The following is a 12489-nucleotide window of genomic DNA, read 5'->3' on the forward strand; positions in this document are numbered from 1 at the left end:
AGCATAAAAAGGCTTAAAAAAAGGTAAAATGATGAAAGACTTGAGGGAAAGGGAGGCACTCCTATTAGTCTCACGTGACATATCGACATAGAAAACTCAAAAGAATCCACAGTTACACTCCTAGAATTCATAAGAGTTTAATGAGGCTGCTGGATATTTTTAAAATCACTATTTTTAAAAAAGTCAACTGCATTTCCAGACACCATGAACAGAAAGAAAGTGACATTTTAAAAAAGAAGGCTCAGATTGAGGTCATGAATCGTGTGGCAGCGGCTTGCAAAGGTACTTGTCTTTGAAGCTGTCCCCAAAGTGACAGCAGAGAGAAGCCTGCAGCCCCAGAAGCAGAAACACAGGCGTGGAGACTGATCTGGTGGGACACAGGGGTCATTACGGTGGATGATTAGGGATGAAAGGCTAATATGAACGGACTTGCTGGGTCCCAACTTTCTGCCCAGAATTGGGGTGGAGGAGAGGCACAGAGGTGCCTGGGGGACCTTAAGTGATTCCTGTATTAAAAATTACCATGGGTGAAAGGGCCCCATGCTATTGCTGTGTGACTTAGAGAAGAGGGTTGGGGGGGGAGGTGGTGGTATTACTAGAGTGACCAAGGAACACACTCCAGAGCATGGCAACAGACCAGGGAGCAGACTCAGATTCTCAGACAGCAAAAGTATTATCTGCTACCTTAACACCTACCAGGTGGTTCCCTGCAATCATCAGACTAAGTGTCCATTGACAGATGAATAGATAAAGTGTGGTACACACACACACAAAATGGAACACTCCTCAGCACCAAACATAAAGGAACCCTGCCATTTATAAGACCACAGACGGACCATGAGGGCATCACGTTAAGTGAAATAAGTCAGACTGAGAAAGACAAATACTGTGTGATCTCACTTACATATGGAATTTAGAAAAACAAAACTCATAGAAAAGGAGATGAGACTTGCAGTTATCAGAATCAGGGCCCTGGGGATGGGAGAATTGGGCGAAGGTGCTAAGAAAGGTTCAAGCTTCCGGGTAGGAGACTAATACATCCTGGGGAGATAACACAGAACATGATGACTACACGTAACACTGCTGCATGACAGAGCTGAGGGCTGCCTAGAAAGCGGGTCCCATAAGTTCTCATCACAAGGAAAAAATGTTTTTCTCACTGTGTGAGGTGCTAGATGTCAACTAAACTTACTGTGGCAATCATTTCCCAATACATGTAGGTCATATGTATTCCTTCAACTTATACAGTGCTGTGTGCCAATCAACAGCGCAAGAAAACTGAAAAAAAAAAGTTTTAATTTTGCCTTTGCAAAATTATCCATCATTTACCATCATTTGCCTTTGCTGGTGACTGTCCTAGCCAGGAGCAATGCCAACACAGCACTAACTGTTCCAGGAAAGGGACTCGAGCCATTGTCTGAAGCACTGAGAGGCACTGGGGAAGGCTCTTGGCCTGACATGGGTTCAGTACGTTCCTTCTCCTCATGCCATCGGACACGACTTCCACCCAGCCATGTTCAGACCACAGTAATACTTATATCCAGACCCTCTTTCCACCTACACTCAGGAACAAGCCTATAGTGAAGACTGTCCAGATAGACTATTATATTTCTTTGCTCAGTCTTTTCTTATGCAGTCAGATCTGGGGCTACCACAAAAATCACTCCGTCCATCGCAGCCCCCAAGGAGTCATCTCAGACACAAAATACAAATGAGATCCCATTCCATGACTCAGAATCAAAACAGTCCATGATCCCCTAAAGCCATCCAGGGCTCCCTATTGCACAATAACCCCAGCAGGCCTTCAGGATGCAGCCAAGCCTTTCCATTGTGACTTAATGAAGACAGCGTTGTCTTCACATTTCTTTTTATTTCTGTGACTTGAAGGTGAGATAGATAAAATGGCTTAGCAATAAAATCAGTATAACCACTTCTTATGTACACAGTGTTCTGCAGCACAGATGCATATTAGTAATTGTTTTGATTCTTCTCAAAGGGGGCCGTTATTTACCTAAAATGCAAATCATAGTTAATGGTTTGTTCCTCTGTATATAACAAACCTGTCTTAATGTTGTGCATTCTCCATAAAATTTATGTGTGATTCATTAACAACTCTTTTTCCAACATCAGTAGGTACGTGAACACAATAGTGCATTTTTTTTCAGACATGAGTATAAACAAAATAGCATTTGAAAGTAAAGAAATATATATATCAGAATGTAAAATACCTTGGAATATATCTAGCAAAAATTCATAATACATTAATGGAGAAATTTTTAAAAGACATTTCTTAAAATACCTAAATCAATGGGAAGTCATTCCACACTCATGGATGAGAAGAGAAAACATAAAGGGCCTGATTCTCTTTACTTTTTTTTATTGAAGTATAGTTGATATACAGCATTATGTAAGTTACAAGCATGCAATATAATGACTCAAAAATTTTAAAGGAAAAACTTTTAAAGGTTATACTCCACTTACAGTTATTATAAAGTACTGGCTATATTCCCCATGTGTGCACTATATCTCTGGGGCTACTTTTATACCTAGTAGGTTGTACTTCTGAATCCCCGACCCCTATCTTGCCCCTCCCCATTGCCCTCCCCTCACTGGTAACCACTGGTTTGTTCTCTGTGTCTTTGAGTCTGCCTCTTTTTATTTGGTTATATTTACTACTTTGTTGTATTTGTTAATTCCACAGATAAGCGATAGCATATAATATGTCTTTCTCTGTCTGAGGTAGTCCACTTAGTATAAAGGGCTGATTCTCTTTAAATCAATCTACAGAGTCAACACAGCTCTCATCAAAATCCCAAACACTGCTCTCTCGAATCTAACTCATTTATAGCCAAGGACATCCAAGGTCGTGCTAGAAAAGGACAATTCAGGAGAGAGATGGACGACCTCTATTTGCTCCCTGGAAGAGAGACAATGACCAAGCTAGAAGCACATTGAAACGCAGAGACATGACTTTACTGACAAAAGCGCATCCAGTCAAGGCCATGGTTTTTCCAGTGGTCATGTATGGTTGTGAGAGTTGGACCATAAAGAAAGCTGAGCACCAAAGAATTGACGCTTTTGAACTGTGGTGTTGGAGAAGACTCTTGAGAGTCCCTTGGACTGCAAGGAGATCAACCAGTCAATCCTAAAGGAGATCGGTCCTGAATATTCATTGGAAGGACTGATGCTAAAGCTGAAGCTCCAATATGTTGGCTACCTGATGCGAAGAGCTGACTCATTGGAAAAGACCCTGATTCTGGGAAAGATTGAAGGCAGGAGGAGAAGGGGACAACAGAGGATGAGATGGTTGGATGGCATCACTGACTCGATGGACATGAATTTGAGCAAGCTCTAGGAGGTGGCAATGTTCGGGGAAGCCTGGCGTGCTACTGTCCACGGGGTCAAAAAGAATCAGACATGACTGAGTGACTGAACTGACTTACTGACTCTCAGTCATGGGAAATCTGTGTGCGATGTGACTCTTACGGGTCAACCTGACTGGGTGACATGATTCCCAGATAGTCGGTCAAACAGTAGTCTGGGTATATCCAGAAGGGTGTTCCTGCTGAGATTAACAATTGTCTGGGTCAACTCAGTAAAGCAGATTGCCCTCCCCAGTGTGGGTAGGTCTCATCCAACCTATTGGAGGCCTGAATAGCACAAAAGGCAGGATAACAGGAGATTTGCTCCATGCCTGTGTTGAGCCAAGACACTGGTCTTCTCCTGCACTCCCACTGGAACTCATAGCACGGGCTCTCCTGGTTCCCAGGCTTCAGAGCTGGACTTTTGTCACAAACCTCTTCCTGTATGCACATATCCTACTGACTCTGTTTCTCTGCAGCACCCTGTGGGGGAGGGTGGAATCTCCAGATTGGGCCCAGCCTGCGTTTGGGTCTCATCTTTGCCACTAAGACCTGACACCTTGACTGACCCAGGGCCCCTCTCTGGGTCTCCACGCCCTTATCTCTAAACTACATTCGCCAGGACCTCCCTGGCAGTCCAGTGGTGGGGAGTCCATTTTCCACTGCAGGGGCTACAGGTCTGATCACTAGTTGGGGAGCGGGGATCCCACATGGCTCGGGGCAGCGAGGCCCACACATTCTAGCCACTGAGCCTGGGTGCTCTGGAGCCCATGAGCCATGGAGAGCCCGTGAGCCCCTACTACAGAGTCCACACCCACACTCTGGAGAGCCCATATGCCACAGCGAAGGCCAAAGACAGCCATAAATAAATAAAATAAACTGCAGCCACCCCAGCTTTCACACTGAGACCCCCAAAGACCCAAGAGCAGTACACCCCAAAAGGAGCCAAAACCCAAAAGACAATCCTGAAGTCACACAGTCATTCTGACTTTTCCATAGGTAACCTTAAAGAAACACACCTTCCTTTGGAACTCCGCAGTCAGTTCCATCCAAGGAGTAGCCCCCACCCCACATACTCCGTTACCAGCCAAGCAAGCCTGAAAGAGCAGCTGCCATTCAAGTACACGGTGTGAGGCACACGAGGCTGCGTGCAACAGACCCCGCCAGCCTGCGCACGGGAAGCTCATGGTCTGAAATCCAGCCCCGCTTTTGCTCCTGTAAAGCTGGCTCCTCCCAATGAGGGATTCCAGGGTTCAACCCCTGGATCGGGGAGATCCCCCAGGGAAGGAAATGGCAACCCACTCCAGGATTCTTGCCTGGAGAATGCCATGGACAGAGGAGCCTGGTGGGCTACAGTCCATGGGGTTGCAAAGAGTTGGACACGACTGAGTGGATAACACTTTCACTTTCACCTTAAAGTGTTAGCATCTGGAAAGAGCTGAGAATACCCATTTCCCTTCTGGCTTTCTGGGTGCTGTGCATTCCCAGAAGGGATCAGAGCAGTTCTCCCCACATAAGCAGAACGCCCCAAGGTCAAAGACAGCCAAAAAATAAGACTATACTCCTGGCCACACAGTGTCTTCAAAGGTGGGCCACCCCACCTTCCTGAGTCTGTGAGTGCAGGAGGAAGCCTCTGTCCCCACCCAGCTTCTGTTGTTGTTGTTTAGTCACTAAGTCTTGTCTGCCTCTTTGCGACCCTGTGGACTGTAGCCCGCCAGGCTCCTCTGTCTGTGGGATTTCCCAGGCAAGAATACTGGAGTGGGTTGCCATTTCCCTCTCCAGGGGATCTTCCCGACCCAGGGATCGAACTTGCATCTCTTGCTTGGCAAGTGGTTTCTTTCACCATCAAGCTGCCAGGGAAGCCCCCCAGTACCTGTATTTGATGTCAAATACTGTGGAGTCCTCGTCCTCATCATCCTCTTCGTTCAGCGGGGCCATTTCCACTCGCTCGGCAGGAGTGGTGATGATGTCATACTTGCGGGTCTTCTTCAGCCTCTTCCCAGACCTGGACGAGGGAAAGCACACGCCTGAGACTGGGGCGATGCCCACTGAAGTCAGCCACGCTGCCACCCCCAGCCCAGCTCCCAGGAGATCTGGCAAAACCCCAGCCCGCTCCTTCACTTCTGGCCACGGGACCTCGGGCAGGATCCTGACCTCAGCATCCCTCGTTGGTCCTCACCCACAGAGCAAAGATGTGCCCTGAGCGCTGTAAAGCCCAGGTATCAGGATCCATAACACCCAAACACAAGACTTTCAAAAGGCAAAGTAAGGCAAAGGAAACCCACAACGAGCCAAAGATCAGAATGTTCACCATGGATGGAGCTCAGCCACGTCCTGGGCAAGGCCTGAAGCACCTCGTCCCCTCATCCCCCGGCCTCTCACCCTTGCCCCAGCCCTGCTGTATCGGCAGGTCACTGCTACAAGCACAGGCATCCCAGCCTGGCACCACCGTGTGCGCTGCCCCACGGGCCAGCCCAGTGAATCAGAACCCAGGCTGGGCCACTTTCTACCTGTGTGATCACAGGCGAGTCGGTCAATCTCCCGAGGCCTCAGTGAACTCATAAAAAGAAAATGGTCTGAGGACAGGATCTGTGCCTCACAGACCAGGGAGGACGAAGTGAGACAAGGCATTCAATAAGCCCAGGCGGCAGGCTACCGGCAAAAAGGACTGCTGGTGAAAAGAATCATCAGAGAGGGTCTTCCCTCGTGGTCCAGTGGCCAAAACTCCGCGCTCCCAGGGCAGGGGGCGGGGTTCAATCCCTGATAGGGAAACGAGAGCCCACACGCCCCAGCTGAAACATCCTGTGTGCCGCAACTAAGACCCGGCACAGCCAAATAAATAAATTTAAAAAAAAAAAGAATCAACAAAAAGGAATTAAATGGGCTATGGCCTGTCTCAGATGACAAGGAGTTGGACAAATGAGTATTGTTTCCATCACAAGGATTTACGACCATCGGGAGCTGTAACCCTAGGCTTTTAGCTCTGGGATGGTAGATGGTCACTGGAGGCCCCCAGGAAACTGCTGAGCAAGCCTTTCGGTCTCCAGTGTCAGACCTTCTATATGAAGCATGCGGCATTGATCAGGCCATGCTGAGAGTTTATGATGCCACAGGGACCGATATTGTTTTACGACTACTGATGCTCTATGCATTTATTTCTCCACTATTTTGAACTTTTTCCCAAATGCCTTGTATCCTCTGATGTCCCTCTTTTGTAAAAATATATTTGAAACTGTCTGTGAGAAAGCAGTCAAACCACCACCACCCCCAAATCACAAATAGGGCACTGAAGAATCATATTCTCTAAACATGCTTCCCGCAGGCCGTAAGCCGTACCTGCATAGAACCATGTCAAAGACACATGTGGGGTCTCTGTCCCCAGCACACGAAACGCCTCAAGAAGTTTGCAAAATAGTGGAAACAGAAGTTCACCTTCAAGTAAGAATTTCTTAGGAATAGCAACTTGCTCTTTTCTTGAAGAAAGAAAGTGTTAGTCCCTCAGTTGTGTCCAGCTCTTTGCAACCCCACGGACTGTAGCCTGCCAGGCTTCTCTGTCCATAAAATTTTCCAGGCAAGAAGACTAGAGTGGATTGCCATGACCTCCTCCAGGGGATCTTCCCAACTCAGGGATCGAACCAGGATGTCCAGCGTTGCAGGCAGATTCTTCACTGTCCGAGCCACCAGGGAAGCCCAGGAAAGCTCTTTTCTTGCCTGCTGCTGCTGCTGCTGCTAAGTCACTTCAGTCGTGTCCGACTCTGTGCGACCCCATGACAGCAGCCCACCAGGCTCCCCCGTCCCTGGGATTCTCCAGGCAAGAACACTGGAGTGGGTTGCCATTTCCTTCTCCAACGCGTGAAAGTGAAGTCGCTCAGTCGTGTTCAACTCTTCGTGACCCCATGGACTGCAGCCTACCAGGCTCCTCCATCCATGGGATTTTCCAGGCAAGAGCACTGGAGTGGGCTGCCATTGCCTTCTCCGCTTTTCTTGCCTAGTATTCATCAAAAACATGATTTGTGAAAGGATTATTACATAGAAAATATATATATTTATCTACACTTTTGACATAAAGCAACCTACATAGTCTACAGTATTTGCTGCCCGTGGTTCTCTGTGTAGAGACTTTGGGGCATCAGGTATACAGCCTGACAACCCCCTAGCCTCATTACAAAGCAATCTGTCATTCTGCTTCCATCACAGGCACTGTGTGTGTGTGTGCGTGTGTGTAACCACATGGATTTCAAGCACGATGCAGCAAGGTGCAAACACCAAGCCAGGTGGTTAAGAGATAAGAGGGGAACATCCAGTGGCCTCCCCGGGACCACAGGACAGCAGTATTTTGGAAGCAGGTTTGTGCGGGAACCTAAATGCTAATGTGATAAACCCCACTAGTCCAGATTCTCACCATCAAGATTCTTGTTTTCTCTCCACCTCCCAGCAATGGAATAAAATAGATCTTTTTGTTGTGCCTCAGAGGAGTTATAAACCCTGACCAATTTAATCTCCAACACTGGATGGAGACATTGAAGCCCACAAACAGCTCCATATGCCACAGGCAACCCACGACAAAGCCACAAGGAAAACCACCCACCCCCAAGCCCTCTAGACTAGGGACAAGCCCCGAAAGTACGCTGACCCACACACCACACCTTTCTCAGGAAGTCTCCTATCTCCGCCCTGACAGCTGTTCGGAGGAACACCCGACTTTGCATAGGAGCTTTACAAAGGACTTGCCCTTCTGTTAGCTGTGCCCAGTGCCAGGGCTGCCCACTGGGCACACACACCTGCACGAGCAACTGGAACACTAGAACAGGAGGCGGCCTGTGGACCCGAGGGCTCAAGGTGCCCAAAAAGACTAGCACCCAGATGATTTCTGGATGAAGACACCACTGCTGGTGACCATTTTTCAAACATCATGAGGCTTAGAGAATGCAAAATCTGGACTGTAAACCTCAGGCTGCACTTGGAACCTGAAACCTCACTTAGTCACTGGTTCTGGAGCAGGACTGACTGCTGACCCTGGGAGAAGATTCTGGGGGCTCTGACTTCAGCCCTGCTTCACGGGAATGAATCCCCATCACCCACAGAATCACCTTCCTTCTTCCTGACTGCTTATACAGAGTCTTGTGATGAGAAAATTAACCTACTGAGCTTAAAATAAGACTCTTGAACAGTCACCCATGGGAGAAGCTAGAACACACCCCAGTCTCTAGAACACCATGGCCTACTTGCTTTAACACCAGCCATTCCAAACCAGGTCACCTGAGAAGATAATTTTAAACCTCAAGATTATACCAAAGGTGTGACAGTTAATTTTATACATTGACTTGACTGGGCCACAGGGGACCCCAACATTTGCTTAAGCACTATTTCTGAATGTCCGTGAGAGTGATTCTGGTTGAGATTAACCCTGGAATCAGTAGACTGAGCAGAGCATATTGCCCTCCCCAATGCAGATGGGCCTCATCCAATGAGTTGAAGGCCTGAATAGACAAGAAGGACTGACCTCACACAAGGAAGAGAGAATTTCTCTGCCTGGGGGCTGAGACACCATTTTTTTTTTTTCTGCCTTCAGAATTGAAATCTTAGCTTTTCTTAGATTTCTGGCCTGTGTACACAGACACACACAGAGACACAACACACACACACTCTCTTGGTTCCATTTCTCTGGAGAACCCCATCTAACAACCTTCTGCAGGAACCCTCATGCATACATCAAACACCAGTTCCGAAACAATGAAGACATTGCATTTCCAACAACTCTCTGAGACAGAACACCCTTCACAAAAGAGGAGTAATTCCTGCTGTTTTGCTTCTGGGTCTGTTAATAAGGGGAAAACAGCATTTGGGAAAGGTTGAAAGAGATTCAGCTTCATCTGTGGCAGAAGCTGTGAAGCTGGCAGGGCCGCACTGGAGGGAAACCAAGGCATACAACTGGAGTCAGCCGGGATGGGGCAGGGGTGGGGGTGGCTCGTGTGTTTCTCAAATTGAAAAGTGAGCTCTTTCTTTACCGTGTGTGAGTCAGAAACAGGGAAGTGCATGAACAGGGTCAATCGGCATTTCCTGCAGACCCTCTGACTCTTGACCCTCGCTGGACTGGAGTCAGAGAACGGAGTCATCCTGCCTCGGGGAGGAAGACGTGAGATAAGGGGAAAACAGACTCACTGAGAGTGTATACAACGGCGCCGAGGCCTGCTGTCTCTTCAGAATGCTCTAACACAGCCATCCCCAACCTTTCTGGCATCAGGGACCAGCTTAAGGGAAGACAACTTTTCCATGGAAGTGGGGAGGGGCAAAGTAGTTTTGATTTCACCCACTGCTCATCTCTTGCTGTGCAACCAGATTCCTAACAGGCACGAGTCAGTTAGGGTTGGGGAACTCTGGTCTAACTCATCTTTTTCAATAACTCATCTTTTCCAATCAACTCACCTTTTCCAACTGGCACAAGCCAGTTAGGGTTGGGGACCTCTGGTCTAACTCATCTTTTTCAATAACTCATCTTTTCCAATCAACTCACCTTTTCCAACTGGCACAAGCCAGTTAGGGTTGGGGACCTCTGGTCTAACTCATCTTTTTCAATAACTCATCTTTTCCAATCAACTCACCTTTTCCAACTGGCACAAGCCAGTTAGGGTTGGGGACCTCCGGTCCAACTTATCTTTTCCCTAAGAGTTGACCTCCTCAGGAGGAAGGCTCCAGTTCTCTGCTTACTGTTTCTGCAAGCTCACTCCACACTCCACTAGAGTCCACCTTCACTTAACTTTAACACCAGGAAACTCTGCCCTTGGTATACATTTTTCTGGAACTTGTTGCTTAACACAGCTCACACGTTCCTGTTTCAAAGCGATTGGGGTAGACTGCTCATAATAGACTCTTTCTAACAGTGACTCCCTCTGGACGCGAGCTGGTTTGGGACAGGCCAGCCACCATCTCCTCCCTCCTTTGAGCATCTGTATCCTTTGTGAATCCCCCTGCCCCATGGTCCCTAGGGGATGAGGAGGCCTGACCACTGGCCACACCCCCAGTTCCAGGAGTGGACCTGGAACTTAAGTCTGAGTCAAAATTAGTGTATTGCCACCCCAAGGCCGTGACTGAGAGGTTGGGGGGAGTATGTGACTAATCGGAGCTAGTGACCTTTGCTGGGAAGGCAGGAAAGGAGGCAGGGAATCACCCAAGTGAGAGCCACCTTGCCACCTTCTAGACATGGAAAATATCCTTTTCAGGTAAGCAGTCTCTGAAATGACCTCTAAAAATGGTTCGCCATTCACCTAACCCAAAAACCTCCACAAAATCATGCAAACCAAGGGGTTAAAATCTTCGCATTCACTTTAAGAACACCCGTGAAACTGCCCAGCCCATGAAGGGCATGCATGTCTGGAAAACCACCATGAATGTGATGGACGTCACGTTAAAGGCGCAATGTGTGGCATTTCAGTGTTACAATGGTAGAGTTGGCAAGCGTGCACAGGCCAAACAGTGGGGCTGGATGAAGGGGCGCTGGTCCAAAAAGAGTGCTGAATTTTGACAGCTCAAGCTCAGAAATGCAAAGAGTGGTGCTGAATTTACAGGTTTAGATGTAGAGTCTCTGATCATGGAGCAGGTCCAGGCAAACCTAGCCCCCAAGACGCAGAGCAGGACTTACAGAGCTCAGGGTCAGATCAACCTGAGCTCTCCCTGCCACGCGGAGAGGATCCGCACTGAGAAAGAACCGACTGTTCCTAAATCAGAAGAGGAGGTCATACAGGAGAAAAAAGATACGCTGGAAGAAACTCAAGGAATAAAAACTTAACAGCCCAGGAATAAATGCCACACATACACACACACAAAAAAAAAAATAAAGCAAATAAAAGTTCTTTTATTAAAAAAAAAAAAAGGAATGGAAAATAAACCAACATGGTAGAGGACAGGCTGGAGGGTGAGACCCTACTCCAAATCTCCTATGACGCCAGCCCTCCTTGACACCAACAAACTACCCTCATTGTCACCAAAGCCCGTCCAGCCAAGGCTTTCAGTCACACACAAACAAGGAACTCTGACCGTCACTGAGTCTCCAAGGAATGCAAGCACAGCTGTGAGGATAAACACCATCTTCTGATTCTCCCACATTTTAACAACAAACTTTCCGTGTATAAGTAGAATTTTCCCATTTCGTCAAACCCTTTAAAACCCCAGGACCCTTGCTCTGGTTCTAGAAGCAAAGAACCATACATATGAAGGATCTCGGTGACGATGCCGTCCAAGTTTTCATTCATGGCCTACCGGTCAACTGGTTTTCCGAGACGACCAACGGCCCCTTCCCACGGGGCTGTTCACGACCATCCTGGTCTGAGGAAAGGGCAGAGGGGACGTGGCTACAGGGAATCTGAAGCTCCCCGAGGGGCCCTGGGGGCAGAGGGTCAGCCTCTGGGACACAGCTTGAGAAGGAGCATCTGGTTCTAGACAGAGGCCCGGGTCAGAGTCAGACTTGGGTTCCGATCCTGGTGTCTCTAGTTACAGATCTGCTTCCTCTGAACCTGGGGGCAGCCACGGGATGCGGGGAAGACCAGTGGGAGGGCAGCTTGCCACAACTGTCACAGCACCCTCTGCCCAACAAGGGGGAGATTCGGGGGAAAAGGGAGGGAAATAAGAAATGATACGGCTGGCCCATGCTCAAGAGCATGCACCCCCCGTGGCGGTCTCTTTTCTCTTCTGGTGCCAGGTCCAGCTAAACCAGGAGGCCTCCGCAGAAAGACAGCAAACGGTGGTTTTAAACAAATGCCTATGTTGTGCTTCACAGGACCCAGAAAGACCAGAGAAGTTCTAGAAGAGACAAAGGACCCTTCCACTGGGGCCGGAATACACATTTCTAACAAGACAGAGAAGTCCCAATTCCTTTCCTCGGAAATGTAATCCTACAGCCAGAGGGTTTGTTTACTCAAAGGCTTGCTGGACAGCTGCTCAGAAGCTGGTCTCCCCATGCGCCCTGGAGGCTGGGGCACGAGGGGAGCCCAGAGGACCCACATGGACAGGGGCCTGCTTGCCCCAGCCTCCCCTGCGAAGACACACAGAACAACGCAAAGCCGGATGGGCTCGTTTGCTGTCAAAGTTTAATCTGGGGGCACAGCAATAGGTTCCACAGGCCGAGCGTCTA

The 12489-nt window shown here is 48.4% G+C and overlaps 1 protein-coding gene across 2 annotated transcripts in view; it reads right to left on the bottom strand.

The window, feature by feature from the left end:
- FAM174B (family with sequence similarity 174 member B) overlaps window positions 1–12489 on the bottom strand; it is a 43513-nt gene that overhangs the window by 11379 nt on the left and 19645 nt on the right. For both annotated transcript variants that reach the window (XM_055417737.2, XM_055417738.2), the window contains exon 2: window positions 5236–5367. In XM_055417737.2, coding sequence (XP_055273712.2) covers window positions 5236–5367 — 132 coding nt within the window. The remainder of the gene's footprint in view (window positions 1–5235; window positions 5368–12489) is intronic.

This window comes from Moschus berezovskii, chromosome 21 (genome assembly GCF_049115385.1).
Source record: "Moschus berezovskii isolate FMDL1 chromosome 21, NW_MosBer_1.0, whole genome shotgun sequence".
Taxonomy (NCBI): domain Eukaryota; kingdom Metazoa; phylum Chordata; class Mammalia; order Artiodactyla; family Moschidae; genus Moschus; species Moschus berezovskii.